This window comes from Phalacrocorax carbo, chromosome 2 (assembly GCF_963921805.1).
Source record: "Phalacrocorax carbo chromosome 2, bPhaCar2.1, whole genome shotgun sequence".
NCBI lineage: Eukaryota > Metazoa > Chordata > Aves > Suliformes > Phalacrocoracidae > Phalacrocorax > Phalacrocorax carbo.
The window spans coordinates 164,869,745-164,888,810 of record NC_087514.1 but is presented as its reverse complement, the minus strand read 5'-3'; the positions used below and the strand labels follow the sequence as shown (position 1 = coordinate 164,888,810).

The 19,066-nt window shown below is 45.2% G+C and overlaps 1 protein-coding gene across 1 annotated transcript in view; it reads left to right on the top strand.

Moving 5' to 3' along the window:
• The window catches only part of OBSCN (obscurin, cytoskeletal calmodulin and titin-interacting RhoGEF), a 198,702-nt gene that overhangs the window by 121,556 nt on the left and 58,080 nt on the right, over positions 1-19,066 (top strand). Inside the window, exons 72-86 of the mRNA XM_064445166.1 lie at positions 504-782; positions 1,147-1,225; positions 1,594-1,712; positions 2,513-2,710; positions 3,129-3,161; positions 3,270-3,368; positions 3,815-4,033; positions 4,861-4,927; positions 6,490-6,518; positions 6,822-6,950; positions 7,790-7,929; positions 8,614-8,814; positions 9,143-9,225; positions 9,954-10,127; positions 18,225-18,384. Of these exons, the coding sequence (XP_064301236.1) occupies positions 504-782; positions 1,147-1,225; positions 1,594-1,712; positions 2,513-2,710; positions 3,129-3,161; positions 3,270-3,368; positions 3,815-4,033; positions 4,861-4,927; positions 6,490-6,518; positions 6,822-6,950; positions 7,790-7,929; positions 8,614-8,814; positions 9,143-9,225; positions 9,954-10,127; positions 18,225-18,384 (2,009 nt within the window). The remainder of the gene's footprint in view (positions 1-503; positions 783-1,146; positions 1,226-1,593; positions 1,713-2,512; positions 2,711-3,128; positions 3,162-3,269; positions 3,369-3,814; positions 4,034-4,860; positions 4,928-6,489; positions 6,519-6,821; positions 6,951-7,789; positions 7,930-8,613; positions 8,815-9,142; positions 9,226-9,953; positions 10,128-18,224; positions 18,385-19,066) is intronic.

The following is a 19,066-nucleotide window of genomic DNA, read 5'->3' as shown; positions in this document are numbered from 1 at the left end:
GTGGTGCAGGTATTTTTCTGGAAACTTTGCACTTTTGGGAAAACTGATTAATTTTTTATTCTTTTCCATTTTCAGGGAGGGGAGGCAGGTTAATGATGAAGGAGGGGGTTGCAAAGTATTGACTTATCTACAAAGCTGCTTTTCCCAATAGAAATATCCCCTACTACCATAATATGGCCATAAATGCTATGATTATAATACTTAAATAAATTCAGCGGTTTTCAGAACAGTCCTGAGGGAGACAAGACATTTCGGCAAGGAGAAGAACAGAGGCAATGTATAGTTTGCAGCTGTGGTATTGCAATGCTTACAGTGTTATGGAATATCTTAATAGTGTTTGTCAGCGAGTTTCTTGAGTGTTTTCCCAGAGAAAAGATATCACTCTGCAACTAAAAACACCTAGAAACCAGAAGTCTTTGGGCACTGGGCAGCAGTGCTTTTAAAAAAAATCTTTCAACACAACCAGGTTTTCCTTTCTTCTCTCCTAACTACCCTGGCTTTAGCTCCCATGTTCATGACTGAGCTCCAAAACCAAGAGGTACAAGATGGATATCCGGTCAGCTTTGACTGCATTGTCGTTGGCAAACCGCTCCCCACAGTTCGCTGGTTCAAGGATGGGAAAGCTATTGAAGAAAACGACCATTACATGATCAATGAGGACCAGGAAGGGTGCCATCAGCTGATCATCACCGCTGTGGTCCCCACTGACATGGGTGTTTACCGTTGCCTCGCTGAAAACAACATGGGAGTTGCTTCAACCAAGGCTGAACTTCGAGTGGACTGTAAGTCTCAAAATCACTGTAGAAAAACCAAAGGAAGGGGTTGAGCTGATAGGTGGAATTTTTTTTTTTTTCAAGAAAAACACCATTTACATTTAATAAAATGTATGTGGTGCCCACAAAACGTTGCACTTGCAAACCTCTGGGGTTTGTTTGGGTTTTGCCAACTGCAAGACAAGGCTCAGAGCAAAGCTTTTCAGATAAACAGAGGTGTTTGCCATAATCCGGGGACGTGTAGGATCCTGCTGCGGTAGCAGTATGAAATCGCCCTGCCACTCACTCAATTTAGTAGGGAAACTATAATTATAGTTAGAAAAACGGTTTCAAAGCTCAGATTATAGAAAACACTTCCTTCTCCATTTAACAGTGACCAGCACTGACTATGAGACAGCAGCAGATGCAACAGAGACATCTTCTTACTACAGTGCCAAAGAATATATTTCAAGGTAAAATATTGAACTCTAGCTCTTTCTAACCCCTGACTTAATAAGATCAATATGTATATTTATGTTAAGCCTGGTTTTGGTATATCCAGCAAGGACAGTTTAATGCCATAAAGGAATGGCCAGACCAGCTGAGATGCAATAACTGCAACAGCGGGATGTTTATCATGTTGAATCTTGCTCTGGCTGCCTTCAGGCTAGCCTGGGTATGTCTTCATGGTATCACTCCATTACTTTTAATGTCATACGGTCCAAATCTGTCGTCATGATGACAAAACCCACACACTGAATTAACCTGAAATAGGTGATTCTGATTCCTAAACTTTTTCTGGCTTGCTGGCTTTCTTCTTTCTAATTCTGATTGCTCTTAGCCGAGAACAGGAGGAATCTACCACTGAGGAGGAGCAATTGCCCCAGATCTTTGATGAGCTTCATGATATTCATGTGGCACCTGGAGCATCACTGGCTAAATTTCACCTGAAGGTGAAAGGTGAGCGGAGCCCATCAGTTGTTCCAGGTTTGCTGTTAGGTTGAAGTGCTAGACATGGTTTCCGATGTGCGGTTCTGCAGCTGTGACCCCAGTCCCTGCATCTTGCACCACATTTGCGTAAACCAGCTAGAAGAATGTGTTCATGCTGATGAACATTGACTCTTGCAGCAGACTCAGGCAGATTAAGTGTCTCAGTCTGTGTCCATTTCTCCAGGCATAATTACAGGCATGCAATTCTGAAAACTGAGTCCTGTAATGCTCTGAGCACATTAGTTATAGAGGAGCAATAAGGAATTAAAAAAAAGATAGTGAGGGTGTCTTTTATTCTCTTTAATAAATTAAACAGTCCTGGATTTGCCTTACTGTATGATGGGTTGTTGCTACAATCTAAAAACTGCAAAAAACATCCTCCTGGTGTTGACTCTCTGTGGTAGGGAGAGGTAGGGGTTCTCCTGGTTTCTCCAATTGCTGCTATAAAAATGATAAGAACTGTTTTGGCTTCCACTTTTCTCTTTGTTTACATTGTAAACCAGACTTAAGTCGCCTTTCCCACCCAGAAGGCATTTGCACATGTAGCTAATAGGGGGAGTGCCAGAAACTGAAAAGAATAAACTTTAACAAATAAATAGGATTTCATGAGTTTTCAGCCATTTTAATTAGGTAAATCCTTGAAACAGCAGCCCTGGGCAGAGCTGAGGATTCCTTGGCTCCTGCTCAGGAGGATCTGCCTGTTTGGAGGTGCTCCCAAATTGATGTTGCCAATGCATTCTGTTCTCAACGCCTGTAACTGCTCCTCTCAGGGTACCCACAGCCTCGTCTCTATTGGTTCAAAAACGGGCAGCCGTTAAAGGCCTCGGATCACATCCTGAAGACTGATAAACAGGAATTCCACTCGCTAGAAATTCGTGATGTCACTAAGGAAGATGCTGGCCAGTACTCAATATTTGTTATCAACTCAGCTGGTTCTGCTTATTCATCGGCCAGGCTGGTAGTCAAAGGTAGGTATTGGGCTGGTTTTGGCACCTGCTTTTCTCTACTCCAGTGGCTTTTTCCATTTCATATAGTTGGTTGGTTTTTTTTGAGAAAGCCTACCAAAGTAAAGTGAGGTGGGGCAGTCTGCAGATAGAAGATGACATGCTTTAATCTCGGTTTACCTATAAATTTACTGTGTGTCCCGAAGATGAGACATGTCACTTCTCTAGGGTCTGACTGTTGTCTCATAAATACACATTTTATTCCTGCCTGATCTCATTGAGTTTAACAGTTCATTAAGAGGGCCTCTTATAAATCACACAAACATTTCTGCGTAATATCTTCTGCAAGGAATCATGCCCTGGAGTCACTTCTTTTTTCTTCAAGTCATGGAAAGATAGGTATTTGTATTTGTCATTTTGATGTTTTCTCCTTGTGTTACAGATCCTGATGAGAAAGAAGAGCCATCAGAAACAGGTGAGAGATGCCATTGCAGGTGATAAAGAACCCCTAGGAATTTTTCAGTAGTCTAAACTCACACAGAAGGTGTCACCATGTTTCATCAGTAATGAATGTCTTTTTCAGATTCCCATGAGCAGCTGATACCACCAAGGTTCCTAGAAAGATTTACTAACAAAAAGGTGAAAAAAGGTGCAAGCATCACATTATCTGTAAAAGTTGAAGGTAAGTGGATAGATACCTTACCTCTCTGCATAACACTTCAATCGCACAACCTCACGACACATTCTAGACTCTCCCTGGGTCAAGCCATTGTAGCCTCATCTCCTGTATCTGAAGTCTGGGACTCTACTCCCAGCTTTGTAAGAGACTTTACGTGCTTTACAGAAAAGCATCTTACTCATCTTCACCTCCATTTTTCTGCATGTAAAAACAGGGATAATAACACTTATTAGTCTTATGATTAACAGTTTTGGTTTTACAAAAAGCTTTAATGTATTTATGAGTGTGCTGGAGAAAGGTTTGTGTTCCTTTATGATATATTATGTTTGTTATTATTGGAGAAGTATCAGGAAAAGATCAAAATAGCATTTATTCACAGCATGGCTTGTAATCGTAAGGAAGAAATACCATTAGGAACATTAAAGCTCATTTCATTGGTTTTTCTTTAGGACATCCACCACCAACTATTACTTGGCTGAAAGAAGAGTCTCGGGAAGACATCCTGTGGATCAAACCAGACACTCCTGGGTATAAACTTGCCAGTTCAAATATGCATCACAGTCTAATCCTCTTGGATGTTAAAAAGAAGTACAGTGGAGCTTATACATGCATTGCTACCAACAAGGCTGGCCAGTCCATCTGCACCGCCACCCTGGAAGTTGCAGATGGTAAATCTTTCTTACAATACAAACATATTCTCTATATTACCTTTTATACAGTGCCTAAGAGAAAAACAAGTATGACCGATAAGGAAATTAATCAAATCACAACTGACAAAAATGTATTTTCCCAAGATAAGCCATGACTTTGCTTGCCTTGCAAATGATTATACTCTTTACTTCTATAATGTTTAAGATTTCTGACCCTATCTTGGATTATCAGCAACATCTCTCTGTATAAACAGAAGACAAGTCTAAGAAACAGCCAAATTAAGCACAAAGGAAAAAGAAAAGAAGAAAGGCAATGTAAAGTAACTAGAAAAAGTCACCATTTTAAAATTATTTTGAGGGCTTCACTCTGCTAAGGTATTTTGCAGTGTAGAATGGCTTTAAGGCAGGTAGAGTTGTTTGATTCCCCTTTTGCAGAGCTTTCCAGGGCCTCTCCTGGGACAATTCCTTCAGTAAGATGGAGGACAAAAAAATATAGGCTGGGAGTAGGGGCAGCCCTGTGAAAGACACTGTTTTTCTGTTAACTTTCCTGGCATCCCACATTTTTACTCTACCAAGAACTACAGGAGCATGGCCTGATCAATGTAGAGAAATGGGGCAATCATACACCTACATCAATAGGGCAAAGAGCAAACTATTTGTATCATATGAGTGGGAGTATGTATCCCAGGTCAGGAGCTGCTAACAGGGCAGATTCAGTATTCCAGTGTTCCCAGTAATCCATGTCTAGAAAATGTGACTACATCAAATACATAAAAAGAACATACCCAACCTTTGTCTTTTCCTACTCTACTTTTGTCTTCTAATGACAAACCCTAATCTTGCAGTGAAAGAGGCTGAAGTTCTGACCCAGGAGCGCGTGATGGTGTCAGAAGCCATCATGACCACGCTGGGGTAAGTGTGGCCACCCATTGCTGAAGGGGAACAGTGCAGGTAACACCCTGCAGGAGTGTCCATGAGTCACTTTTAGGCAGTGCCCACTTTGGACATCTTATATTCAAATCTCAGCACTAGGGTTTGAGGTCCTAGAATGGAAAGTGTTATAAATAGTATCAATGTCAGCCATTTATGCTTGATTATCAGGGAGGATAAGAACAAGGACAAAAAAAATGGGTAGGTCATATAAAATTATTGCTGCTTTTCCATCTCCTATGCAGAACGCCCAAAAATTTCACAGGGTCAAGGTCTGTTACTTGTCAACACTGAAATACACTGACCCTTCACAGAAAAAGGAGTAGATGGAAAAGGTCCGCTCACAAACTTCTTTACAAATGCACCTGAAGAACAACCTCCTCAATTAGCCGTTCTTGGCTTGGATACGAGGCAGGTACAGTCTCAAAAAGCAGTATCCACCTGAACACACCTTAACTTCTAGAATATGCTTAGCCTGAAAGGCTTGATCAGTCTTCCTCTGAAAAAGAGTGAAGAAAGTGAAGAAAGCTGCAGTGTGAATTCAGTTATTCCCCTCCAACCTCTCCCAGGGATGTGCCCAGGCTCTGTTAGGCATACTTAGTGATGTATAGTTTATCAGATATCAAGCGGAGCGAACTTCCTCCTGCTTCCTCTGTACTAACGGAGAATTAGGGCAGAACAGCTTGTGCAATGAAAATTTATATCCTGCCTCCAAAATGCACAGGAATAGCAGAGATGTTGACTTCAGGATATTAGTGTTTTGGCAGAGCTGTAGTCTGGGGAAACACCTCAAACACTCTTCATCAGATGCAAATGCTGGTAGTTCTTCACATCCGTGAAGCCATTTCCACTCAGCGATGACAATATAGTCCCCTGCCCCATTCCTGCTTGCATGAATGAATCTAGTGCTGGTAAAGCTGTCAGCGTAGCGAGGGTCTCTTTGGACCTCAAAACCACTGCAGTGCCAGCAGTCAGCTTGCTTCCCCGACACACGGGCATCATGATGTGGTCTCATGGCAGGACCACAGCATCTGCATATTCTCCAGTCCTTGGTTTCTTGATGAAACCACATGAAATTGTTGAGAATTAGTTAACTGAAAACTGACTGGGACTACAGATCCCACTTGTTGTAATGTCTCCAACTGTAATAATTTTATTTCAGTGTCAGCTGGGAATAAAGTCCCAGCAGCACCGGGGAGATGGAGGCTACTCTGTTCTGCACCCCACTCCCTGAGCAGCCAGGTCTTCTCAAGCAACAGTTTGAGATAAAAGTCAGGAATAAGGAGAATTCTCAGATGGGATTTGGCTCAAAGTCTAAGACACCCAAGTGTTTTTGTGCCGGTACGAGCCAGGTCCCCCAGTTCTCATTTTTATAGTGGCCCTGGAGAGTATTGGCTACCAGCACCTGCAATCCAGAGTCCTAAATTAGATACTCCCAACCTTCACATACAAGTTGTGAGAAGGAAGAGGTGTTTCTTATTTAGCTCTCCACACTACACATTTTATTTTAACTTTTAACTCTGCTTTCCTCTTTTTTTTTTCAGAGCTGTTCATCCCTCTGAAACAAGAGAAGGTAAAAGCAGCTATTTTCTCTTTCTTACTCCTGCCCTGCACATCTACAGCTGATATTGTCTATGTATTTCATTATTACCACCTACTTTTGTCCTGTTTTCTTGAAACTGTCTGAAATGTTGGAACTTTTCAGGACTGACCTCTGTTCAGGGGGGAATTATTCAGATGAAATTTGAACAAGCACAGTTTTAAAAACAGGGGGAGTGAAGAAAGTTAGACCTTCCTTCCACAGAAGCTTTTGTTACTCAAAAAGATGACTTTCCAATGCCACAGCCTGCTTAATAGAAAACGTTCTCTTTTCCAGGAGACCTTGAAGGTGGTAGGGGAGGTGTACCCAAAAGCCCTATTTCTTTAGCTGATGTTGGCTCAGATGAGTTCTTCCAGAAACTCACCTCGCGTATCTCAGAAATGGTATCTGCAAAAATAAATCAGGGTAAGAAGCCTGGCCAACACAATTGAATTAGTATTGAAAAACATGCAATCTTTCTTTTTTTTTTTTTTAGGTATCATTTGGACTTTAAATATCAGTGAGATTTATGAGGCAGGTTTGAGACAGCCATTCTACGTAAGCATAAGTAAATGCTTAGAACTGAGAATTTTTAGTAAGAGTCTATCCAAACTGTATGTCTTATTCTACAGTTTTGAACTAGGCAAAAAAGCTACTACAGTGAACTAAGAAGGATTGTCTCCATTTTATATATACAGTGTTTATTCAAATAATCAGGAATAACTGTAAGCTTTAGAGTGGAGGGCAAATTGTAAAAATTGATGCATATTTTGAACATCTTAGGTATTTCAAGTTCCTCAGATATTCACCACTCCTGAATCCAAAAGCAATCCTGTTTTGAAGACTTCTCACATCCAAGTTTTGCCTCATAATGAGATCTTAAAATCAAGTTGAGGCTGAAAACTGTGCACACAGCTGTGCAGTAATCCAATGATTTGTTGAATTAAATGAAAAATCTGGGTTTGTGTATCACATACTGACTATCTTGCAGTAAAATTTTAGCTCGAAGCAAAAATAGAGGCATTACCTCTCCTACAAATATTCTCACAGTGCAGAGGCAATGCATGCATTGGGTATGCAACCTCGTGTATTAAAATGTCCCAATTATTTGTTTAATCCTAAATACCAATAGGAGATCACACTAAATACTACAAATTCTGCTATTCCTAGGGAACAATTATTTTATGAGATTGAAAATTATAGATTTGGCTCATGTTCAAATTAGAGATCTTTATTTCACACTTTGCTGTTGCTCTGCTTTTTAGCTACACTTCGAGTGCCAGGCGCAGAAAGTGATGATGAATCAAAAACTCCCTCAGCATCCCCTCGCCATGGACGATCTAGACCTTCATCCATTGCTCAGGAGTCCTCCTCTGAATCTGAAGATGGGGATTCCAGAGGAGAGGTATGATATCTTTATGGACAAGTTTGACACAAGGAGAAAACTGAGAAAGACCAACCTCCTATGGTTTAAGGATCTCCATCCCCTTTAGGGATGTAGTTCAGTAGGTGTATTTAGTGGTTAAATATTGGGTCTGTGACGTACCGCAGAGAGAATCAAATTCCAATGCTCACGGTGTGATCTTGAGCAAGTTGTTCAAGTCAACATGGTCAAAACATACCCATTATCTGGCGTCTTTTGCTTTCATGGCTGAGCTTCAGAAAGACAGAGCTTGATTTTCTGTGGCGTGGGATAGAGGTGGTCAGAAGAATTTTGTTGAGAGTTCTTCATGAGAAAAATGAGAATTTCATGAAAATTAGAACTTTTTTGGGTGTTCATTTCAAACACTTCCTAAAAAAAAAAAAAGAAATTAAACTTTGGAAATGTTAACTTATTTTGACATTTTCAGGATGGGAGAAAAATCCACTGTTTCATGGTGTAAATCCAAAACACCTCGGGTAGTTTCGAAAATATGGCCTGAGCCTCCTAGAGATTTAGTCTTACACTTGCAAAAAAGCAAAAAGTGATTCTCTTTGCCATACAAGGGCTGGAGAATAAAACATTAAACAAAGATAAGCGCTTGTGTTCTGCTGGTGTTACTGCACTCTTTTTTCAGAGCACAAAATAACTGTTGTTTCATGCCTGCAGATCTTTGATGTCTACATGGTCACAGCTGACTACGTGCCTGCTGCGCCTGACAGGGAGACCATCACTTTGAAGGAAGGCCAATATGTGGAAGTCCTTGATTCAGCTCATCCTCTGAAATGGCTGGTCAGGACTAAACCCACAAAATCTAGTCCCTCTCGACAGGGTTGGGTATCTCCAGCTTATCTGGACAAGAAATTAAAGGTGACTGATCATGTTGTGTTTATTTTTCCTGTAAAACTACTTGCTCCTGTTGAAGTTTAGAGCCATCCATTTTGCAAGGGGTGATGGATGAGGAGGTTGTTGAAGGGGCCTGTAACGTGATTAGACTTTTTCATATTTTGATTAGACAATATTTCTGTCTATGTGCTGGGTTTGAAAGACCTAATCATCCCCCAGCAAAAAGGAACTTTCACATTGTTTTAGGAATTGTTGAAAGGGACTGTGAACATGCGAGGGATATTCCTCAGTGTGCATGGATAAAAGCACTGTTAACTTAAAAGAATAATGTTTCTTTTTTCTGGTGTTTTAGTTGTCACCGGAGTGGGGAACAACAGAAGCTCCCGAGTTCCCTGGAGAGTTTGTTTCTGAAGACGAATATAAAAGGAAGCTAAGGTGAGCTTGTGTCATTTGGTATTTGCACCCTTGGTTTTCCTGCCTTTTGAACTAACTTGAATGTTGGCGTCTAGGTCCCTCCTGTCAGTCACTGTTTTTCCTCTGCTGAGTCCTGCCACCTCCTATTTCCCAGAATCAAGCAAACCCTTGATTCTCTCAGACTGGTAATTTGTGAGCTTTGATTAGGTTTTGCCACTGATTTCAGCCTAGGAAAGTTCCAGGCAATCTAAGTCATATTGGATGACTTGAAAGGAAAGTTTTACGTGATGTCATTCCAGAAGCTGTCTGATTTCACAAAATCCTAACCTACAGTACTTCGGGGTTCCCTATATCTGAGGATGATGTCCAAAGAGGGGGTGAAAGCACTCAACCTTGTGTTGCTCCCTTGCAGCGCAGCACACTGCTGAGAGTGCCCTCATGGAGACAGTTGCTTTCTTGACTGCGTAAAGTGGCATTGAAATTGCTACTGCCTACTTTACATGGATTGTTTTGTTGCTCATGCTGTTTAATCTGCCCTAACAGTAGATGTCTGTTCAGTAGAGGTGTCACTCCATGAGCAGGGTGTCTACGTTCCTCTTATGGTCAGAGGGGATCTAGTCAGCACACTCCAGGGAGTCTGTTCCTCTGATCATATATCTCTACTTTACAGCCTAACAGTCTCTCAGGATGTCAAGGATAATTGTGATGACTTTTCTGTGATTTCTTTTGCCTGTTTGTCTTCCCTTCAGTGTTCTTATTCAAGAGCTGTTGATCTCAGAAGAGGATTACATTCAAGATCTACAGTTCCTCCAGACTCATCACCTTAAGTACACTGAGACCTGTCCCAGTGTCCCAGGAGCTGTCGCAAGTCAGAAATCCACCATCTTCAGAAATATTGATGACATTGCTCACTTCCATTTCAGGTAAGTATTCCCACATGCCTCCATTTGAGACCAAAGAGTGGCTCACATAGCTGGTGTCAGAGCCCCAGTAACTATTATTACTGAGAAGGATGTGGGGCACAGGCCGTGCTGAGGTGCAAGGGAACTGAGGGTCCTTTTGGGATGATAGATGATGGCATAGCTTAAGTCTGCGCCCAGGATTGGGACTTCTATAATACCCTTCAGAGCTTCAAGGCTTCATATGTCCAGCTTATTTCTTACCCTTTTGTCGTGGTTTAGCCGGCAGCTCAGCCCCACACAGCCGCTCGCTCGCTCCCCACCGGTAGATGGGGGAGAGAATCAGGAGGGTAACGCTCGTGGGTTGGGATAAGAACAGTTTAATAATTAAAATTAAAAGAAAACAACAGTAGAAATGCAATGTAAAGGGGAACAACGAGAATTAAAAGAAAACAACAGTAGAAATGCAATGTAAAGGAGAACAACGAGAGGCGCAAAGCCCCGGGGGGGGGGGGGTGGGGGGAAGGGAGGGGAGAGGGGGAACGAACCGCCGGAACAAACTGCCCGCGCCGCAGCCGCGCGCCGCCCGCCGACCCGACACCGCGCCGCCTCCGTGCTCCCTGCAACTGCCCCCACCTCAATATATTGGTCATGGTGTCACATGGTATGGAATGAACCTGCCATTGGCCAGTCGGGGTCAGCCGCCCCCACCATGGCCCTGCCCCTCCCAGCCCCCCCCCCGCCACGCGGCAGAGCGCGGGAAGCTGGAAAGGTAGCCGACCCCCACAGTGAGGAGAATTAACCCCTTCTCAGCCAAAACCAGCACATTCTCCACCCCTTATTCCATACCATTTACACCATGCCCAGGTCCCATATGATGCAATACAACCATACCAACCACCACCCCTCCCCTTCCCATCCTTTAACATAATACACAGACATCATTCCCTTAGTTCATGGACCTTCCCTGTACAATGTCCATTAAAAATGTCCATTGAGTTCATCCAGTCCATGACTCTGAGCTCCATCTGTTGTATCAGTCTTTCCGGGTGGGAGAGATGGTGTGTGGCGTTGGGTCGCTGCATACCGAGTCAGTCATCGTTCCATCACTGCTGCACGGCTTGTTTCATAGTTGATCTTCCATAGGTTGGGAGGCTCGTACTCTGATATCATTGGTACAACACAGAGGTGACACACAGTATTATATAGCAGCTCACATTGTGCCATTCAGTTCATTGACTGTTTTCACCCAAAATCAAATCCCCTTGAGGCACACATCGGATTTCTCCATCCTCCCGCATCACCCACCAAGTGCACCCAGGTCCTCGAGCAAAAGCAATCCCACGAATGGGTTTGCCTTTGCCGGAGGCAGGAAGAACCCAGACTGTTTTGCCCAGCATACTTTTTGTGTGCACTACAGGGACTCTATCCCCTTCCACAGTACGTAAGGATTCTGACTGGGCAGGGCCAGCTCGGTTGGCAGATCCCCTCGTGTTGACTAACCACGTGGCTTTTGCTAAATGTGTATCCCAGTGCTTGAATGTTCCACCCCCCATTGCTCTCAGTGTAGTTTTTAACAGTCCATTGTACCGTTCAATTTTCCCAGAGGCTGGTGCGTGATAGGGGATGTGATACACCCACTCAATGCCATGCTCTTTGGCCCAGATGTCTATGAGGCTATTTCGGAAATGAGTCCCGTTGTCTGACTCAATTCTCTCTGGGGTGCCATGTCGCCACAGGACTTGTTTCTCAAGGCCCAGGATAGTGTTCCGGGCAGTGGCGTGGGGGACAGGATATGTTTCCAGCCAGCCAGTCGTTGTTTCTACCATTGTAAGCACATGGCGCTTGCCTTGGCGGGTCTGTGGGAGTGTGATATAGTCAATTTGCCAGGCCTCCCCATATTTATATTTCAGCCATCGTCCCCCATACCACAGAGGCTTTACCCGCTTCGCTTGCTTGATTGCAGCGCATGTGTCACATTCGTGGATAACCTGTGCAATAATATCCATGGTCAAGTCCACCCCTCGATCACGAGCCCACCTGTATGTTGCATCTCTCCCTTGATGACCTGAGGTGTCATGGGCCCACCGAGCTAGAAATAGTTCACCCTTATGCTGCCAGTCCAGATCCACCTCAGCCACTTCAATCTTGGCAGCCTGATCTACCTGCTGGTTGTTCCGATGTTCTTCAGTGGCCCGACTCTTGGGAACGTGAGCATCCACATGACGTACCTTTACAACCAGGTTCTCTACCCGGGCAGCAATATCTTGCCACAGTGCGGCAGCCCAGATGGGTTTGCCTCTGCGCTGCCAGTTGCTTTGCTTCCATTGCTGCAGCCAGCCCCACAAGGCATTTGCCACCATCCAGGAGTCAGTATAGAGATAGAGCACTGGCCACTTTTCCCGTTCAGCGATGTCTAAGGCCAGCTGGATGGCCTTTACCTCTGCAAACTGGCTCGATTCACCTTCTCCTTCAGCAGTTTCTGCTACTTGTCGTGTAGGACTCCATACAGCAGCCTTCCATCTCCGGTGCTTTCCCACAAGGCGACAGGACCCATCAGTGAACAGGGCGTATTGCTTCTCATTTTCTGGCAGTTGGTTATACAGTGGGGCTTCTTCAGCACGTGTCACCTCCTCCTCTGGTGATAATCCAAAATCTTTGCCTTCTGGCCAGTCCATAATCACTTCCAAGATTCCTGGGCGACTGGGGTTTCCTACTCGAGCCCGCTGGGTAATCAGTGCAACCCATTTACTCCATGTAGCATCAGTTGCATGGTGTGTAGAGGGGATGTTTCCTTTGAACATCCAGCCCAGCACTGGCAGTCGGGGTGCCAGGAGCAACTGTGCTTCAGTACCAACCACTTCTGAAGCAGCTCGAACCCCTTCATATGCTGCCAATATCTCTTTTTCAGTTGGAGTATAGCGGGCTTCGGACCCTCTGTATCCCCGACTCCAAAACCCTAGGGGTCGACCCCGGGTCTCCCCTGGTGCTTTCTGCCAGAGGCTCCAGGTAGGGCCATTCTCCCCGGCTGCGGTGTAGAGCACATTTTTTACATCTTGTCCTGCCCGGACTGGCCCAAGAGCTACTGCATGGACTATTTCTCGTTTAATCTGTTCAAAGGCTTGTCGTTGCTCAGGGCCCCATTTGAAATCATTCTTTTTCCGGGTCACTTGATAGAGAGGGCTTACAATCAGACTGTAATTTGGAATATGCATTCTCCAAAAACCCACAACGCCCAAGAAAGCTTGTGTTTCCTTTTTGCTAGTTGGTGGAGACATGGCTGCTATTTTGTTGATCACATCCATTGGAATATGACGACGACCATCTTGCCATTTGATTCCTAAGAACTGGATTTCTCGTGCAGGTCCCTTCACCTTACTTTGTTTTATGGCAAAACCAGCTTTCAGAAGGATTTGGACTATTTTCTCTCCTTTCTCAAAAACTTCTTCCGCTGTGCTGCCCCACACAATGATGTCATCAATGTACTGAAGGTGTTCTGGAGCTTCTCCCTGTTCCAGTACAGTCTGAATCAGTCCATGGCAAATGGTAGGACTGTGTTTCCACCCCTGGGGCAGTCGATTCCAGGTATACTGGACGCCCCTCCATGTGAAAGCAAACTGTGGCCTGCACTCTGCTGCCAGAGGGATTGAGAAGAATGCATTAGCAATATCAATTGTGGCATACCACTTGGCCGCCTTTGACTCCAGTTCGTATTGAAGTTCTAGCATGTCTGGCACAGCAGCACTCAACGGTGGAGTGACTTCATTCAGGCCACGATAGTCTACTGTTAGTCTCCACTCTCCATTAGACTTCCGGACTGGCCATATGGGACTGTTAAAGGGTGAGTGGGTCTTACTGATGACTCCTTGGCTCCTCAGTTGGTGGATGAGTTTATGGATGGGGATCAGAGAGTCTCTGTTGGTGCGATATTGCCGCCGGTGCACTGTTGTGGTGGCGATTGGCACCTGTTGTTCTTTGACCTTCAGCAACCCCACCACAGAAGGGTCCTTTGAGAGACCGGGCAAGGTAGACAGCTGTTCAGTTTCCTCCGTCTCCAAGGCAGCTACACCAAAAGCCCACTTGTAACCTTTTGGGTCCTTGAAATACCCTTTCCTGAGGTAGTCTATGCCAAGGATGCACGGAGCCTCTGGGCCAGTCACAATGGGGTGCTTCTGCCACTCATTGCCAGTTAGGCTCACTTCGGCCTCCAATACAGTTAGCTCTTGGGATCCCCCTGTCACTCCAGCAATGCTGATGGGTTCTGCCCCTATATAGTTCGATGGCATTAAGGTGCACTGTGCGCCGGTGTCCACTAAAGCTTTATACTCCTGTGGGTCGGACGTGCCAGGCCATCGGATCCACACAGTCCAGTAAGCCCGGTTATCCCTTTCCTCCACCCGGCTGGAGGCAGGGCCCCTCTAGTCCTGATCATGGCAGTCACAACTCACTTCCTGCAAATGTGAATCAGGAGTCCCTCTATTACACTTAGAAATAAAATCTGCGCTTCTACTCCTCTGTCTGGGGACTTGTTCACTGGAAATTGGAGCAGCAGCTTTCCTGGAAGAGCCCCCCTGAGTGACTGTTCTTCCTTGCAGTTCATGCACTCGTGCCTGTAGGGTCGAGGTAGGCTTGCCATCCCACCTCATCATGTCCTCTCCGTGGTCACGCAGGTAGAACCATAGGGTGGCCCGTGGTGTGTATCCCCTTCTTTGAGCCAAAGGACGCTTATTCCTAACAGCTGAGACACTGCTCTGTCGAGGTGGGGAGTAGGACAGATCTTCTTTGAGTTGCTGGACCTCTTGGGATAGTTTCTCCACAGCAGAGACAAGCGAGGAAGAGATATTTGTGTCGTAATCTCGGAGTCTATCTATCACCTCTGCCACCGTTGGTGTCTCGTCATCTTTCCAGGACATCACTGCCAATGAGTTTGCATGCGAAGATGGTGCGCTCCGTACAAACTTCCGCCACATGGGTCGTGTGCACTCGGCTTCATCTGGATCTTTGGATGACCGTTGATCATCCAGGTCACCATAAATCACCTCAAACACAGCTAATTCCCTTAGATACTGGATGCCTTTCTCCATAGTTGTCCATTTTCCTGGGCGATATGTAACATCTTCTTTAAAGGGATACCTTTCCTTCACTCCAGACAGGAGTCGCCTCCAGAGGCTGAGGGCTTGTGGCTTTTTTCCTATTGCTTTGTCAACGCCCCCTTCCCCAGAAAGGGATCCCAATTGTTTGGCTCTAGTTCCAGGCTACTGGCCCCATTATCCCAGCATCGGAGCAGCCAGGTGACAATGTGCTCACCTGAACGACGGCTATAATCTTTTCGCATATCTCGCAACTCGCTTAAGGACAGGGATCGGGTGGTCTCTATTTCATTTATTACTTCTCCCTCCTCTCCCCGCGATGGCCCTGGTTCTTCATCATCCCGTTCTAAACGAGTTGATGTCCGCTTCCAATATTTTGTCTTGTGTATGGGGGCAACTGATACTGGTACGGGTTTATTTTCTGAGCTAGCTCCGGTACTTGTTGTGGGGGTTTGAGTGGCTGCAGTGCCTGTCGTCCGGGCTGGATTGTCTACAGTGCCAGTCACTTTGCATTTCAATCCAGAGACATTCTCTTCCCCCTGGGGGCATTGAATGCTGTTGAGCAGGGCTCGGTATGCATGGGCCAGACCCCAGCATGTTGCAGTTATCTGTGTCTCTCTGGAGTTCCCAGCGTAACAACATACTTTCTCCAAATATTCTACTAGTTTTTTAGGATTCTGCACTTGTTCGGGGGTGAAACTCCAAAACACTGGGGGTGCCCACTGCCCTAGGTATTTGCCCATGCTATCCCACATGCCCTGCCACTCGTAACTATCAAGCCTCGGGGCAGATTTCTGGGTGATATTCTTAAGTTGCTTAGTCAAAACCAAAACAACCTGCCCAAAAACTAACAATAAGTGCACCTTAACCACCCAAGGATGTTCAAGATACAAAGACGTTGTTGTAACAAAGGCACAGACATCATAGAACAAAGTTGCAAAGGTATTATTCTGTATTTCCTCCATATAAAATCTCTCAGAGGAGGAGGTATAATTGCTAATTGCCTCAACAAGGTGGTATCCAAAGTACAGTAACGGTTTCAGCAAAAACCCCAAATACCAGATAAAGCTGAAAACGAGTGTTTGTATAACAAATCTTGTAGGCAAAACATTACTAATCACAGCAGAACACAGCAGACTCAACAAACCAACACCAATCTGTAACACCAACTGCAAAAAGGACAACATGGTGCTGTGACCAGCAGCTGTTATTATCTCCAACCCGTGAGCCCCACGTTGGGCGCCAAAAAGACTGTCGTGGTTTAGCCGGCAGCTCAGCCCCACACAGCCGCTCGCTCGCTCCCCACCGGTAGATGGGGGAGAGAATCAGGAGGGTAACGCTCGTGGGTTGGGATAAGAACAGTTTAATAATTAAAATTAAAAGAAAACAACAGTAGAAATGCAATGTAAAGGGGAACAACGAGAATTAAAAGAAAACAACAGTAGAAATGCAATGTAAAGGAGAACAACGAGAGGCGCAAAGCCCCGGGGGGGGGGGGGTGGGGGGAAGGGAGGGGAGAGGGGGAACGAACCGCCGGAACAAACTGCCCGCGCCGCAGCCGCGCGCCGCCCGCCGACCCGACACCGCGCCGCCTCCGTGCTCCCTGCAACTGCCCCCACCTCAATATATTGGTCATGGTGTCACATGGTATGGAATGAACCTGCCATTGGCCAGTCGGGGTCAGCCGCCCCCACCATGGCCCTGCCCCTCCCAGCCCCCCCCCCGCCACGCGGCAGAGCGCGGGAAGCTGGAAAGGTAGCCGACCCCCACAGTGAGGAGAATTAACCCCTTCTCAGCCAAAACCAGCACACCTTTTAAGTGAATTTAATTAAGAAACAGTGAATAATTATGAAAAGGCAACACAGTCTTACAGGCATTTCAGTGGTGTCTTCATAGAGATACACATTCATCTAAAACTGATGCCAGCGTCCATGCATTCAAAACACATCCAGCTGTAGCCAGCTGCCCAGGTACAACGCCATGCCACAACGCCTCTGCCTACTGCAAGACAGGATTTACTGTGTATCTATTCACAAAGTGAATTCCCAAGGTCCAGGCTGAAATACTTTTACTTGCCTGGGTGAGGACGTGTTGTACAATGTCTTACATGCCTCAGGCTTTCCATTGCTAAGGGGCTTCATTTTGCACCTTGATGACCTTTCTCTCATGGGAAGTGATGGTTCTTATGGGAAGTACCTGCCAACAGTATGAGAATCACCCTGTCTTCCCCGTTTTCCTGCTCTGTGGTCCTAAATTTTGGTTTGCCTCAGTGGAGGGGTCAATAATATGCACGCACAAAGCTCAGCCAGCGAGTATGCAGCACCTTCTCTGATCAACGTGTGCTCCAATCAGTGCTCGCAGCATCGTAAGCAGGAACAACCTATATGGAGTTAGAGCAGGTTGTGATGAGAAGTATATAGTTACTCTGGGATAAGCATTATGGGGGGCACTGATTCTGCAATGGGGAGGACATTTATGTGGGAGATCTAGCACTTTTCCTGGCTGGGCCATGAGAATAAATTTCCTTCTCTTTTCTCCCTCACTCTGTCTTCTCCCTCCCTCTCCTTTTATTTTTCCCCCAAATTAACTGCAACTGCGAGAGGTGATGCATGTTATCAGCTAACGACACTGCTAAAAATCTTTGTGCATGTGAACCTTCCTCAATATCCTGTGCGAAACAGAGTAAGGATCTCTATCTTCGCTCATCTGGATGGCTCACAGATCCTTAAACTGAGGCGTAAGGATCTGGGGAGTGGTTAACATCCCAACTTGAGCTAAGCCCCTGAAAGTTGTCCCTACCATCCTTGCAGCACATTTCATACATTCAAGCTAAGAGGGACAGCATCATGCTGGGTGAAGAGGCATTAAGAAGGTCAACGCTAATGTGGCAACATCCCTCGTTTCTCCCAGCCGGTTCCTTTAATCTCTGCTAACCTGAAATTGCCTGATTTAAAACTCTGGCTGCTGGGGCTGTATTCTAGCTTCATTCCATCACCTCTCCTTAGATGACCTTTTTTCTTTGTCTCCACAGTGTCTTCCTCCGAAGCTTGCAGAAATGTGACACTGATGACGATGTGGCCATGTGCTTTATCAAGCACGAAGCAGAGTTTAATAAATACATCCAGTACCTGGTGGGGAGGGTACAGGCTGAGTCGATCGTTGTCAGCAAAGCTGTCCAGGATTTCTACAAGGTAAAACAGTAGCCAAAGTACCTGCTGAACATGCATCCTATAACCCACTCCATTGAGAAATGTAGTTATTAATCACAAATGTGATCCTGAAAAGGATTATTAAATATTTTTTGTGGGAAATCATTGCTAAATATGATAATTTTGTATTCACTGTCTAGTTCTTCCTGGTCAGTACAATTAATATGGGAACATATATACATATGATTATGCATTTATGAATATTATAGAGATTATACAGATATGAATGTGTCTGTGATTATGTAACTGTAATTAAGAGATGTTTTAAGGGCCACCACATTATAAGACCAAGCAATCTCACATAAAATATTAGTATAGAAAGGAAAACCCTGTTTCTTCTCTCCAGCTGCTCAGGATTGTAGTTCACTAGTGAAAACACACACACAACACCCCAGATCCATGAGCACATGGATGTTCATGGATCCCTTGAGTAGCAGCACGGCTCCTCTGTCCATCTGATACCCCTGCCCAGATCCTGAGCACTTTTACCATCTCCATGAGCCTCCTACTTGCCAGCTAGTCCAGCTTGATGCTCGCTGGAAGCTTTCAGCCTCCCTAATAGCCACACCTGGATCCTGGGTCTCCTACTTGCAGCTAGTCCAGCTTTGCTGGTGAATTGCACACAGTTGCACCCACATGCACCAGGTCAGTGGAAAGGATAAAC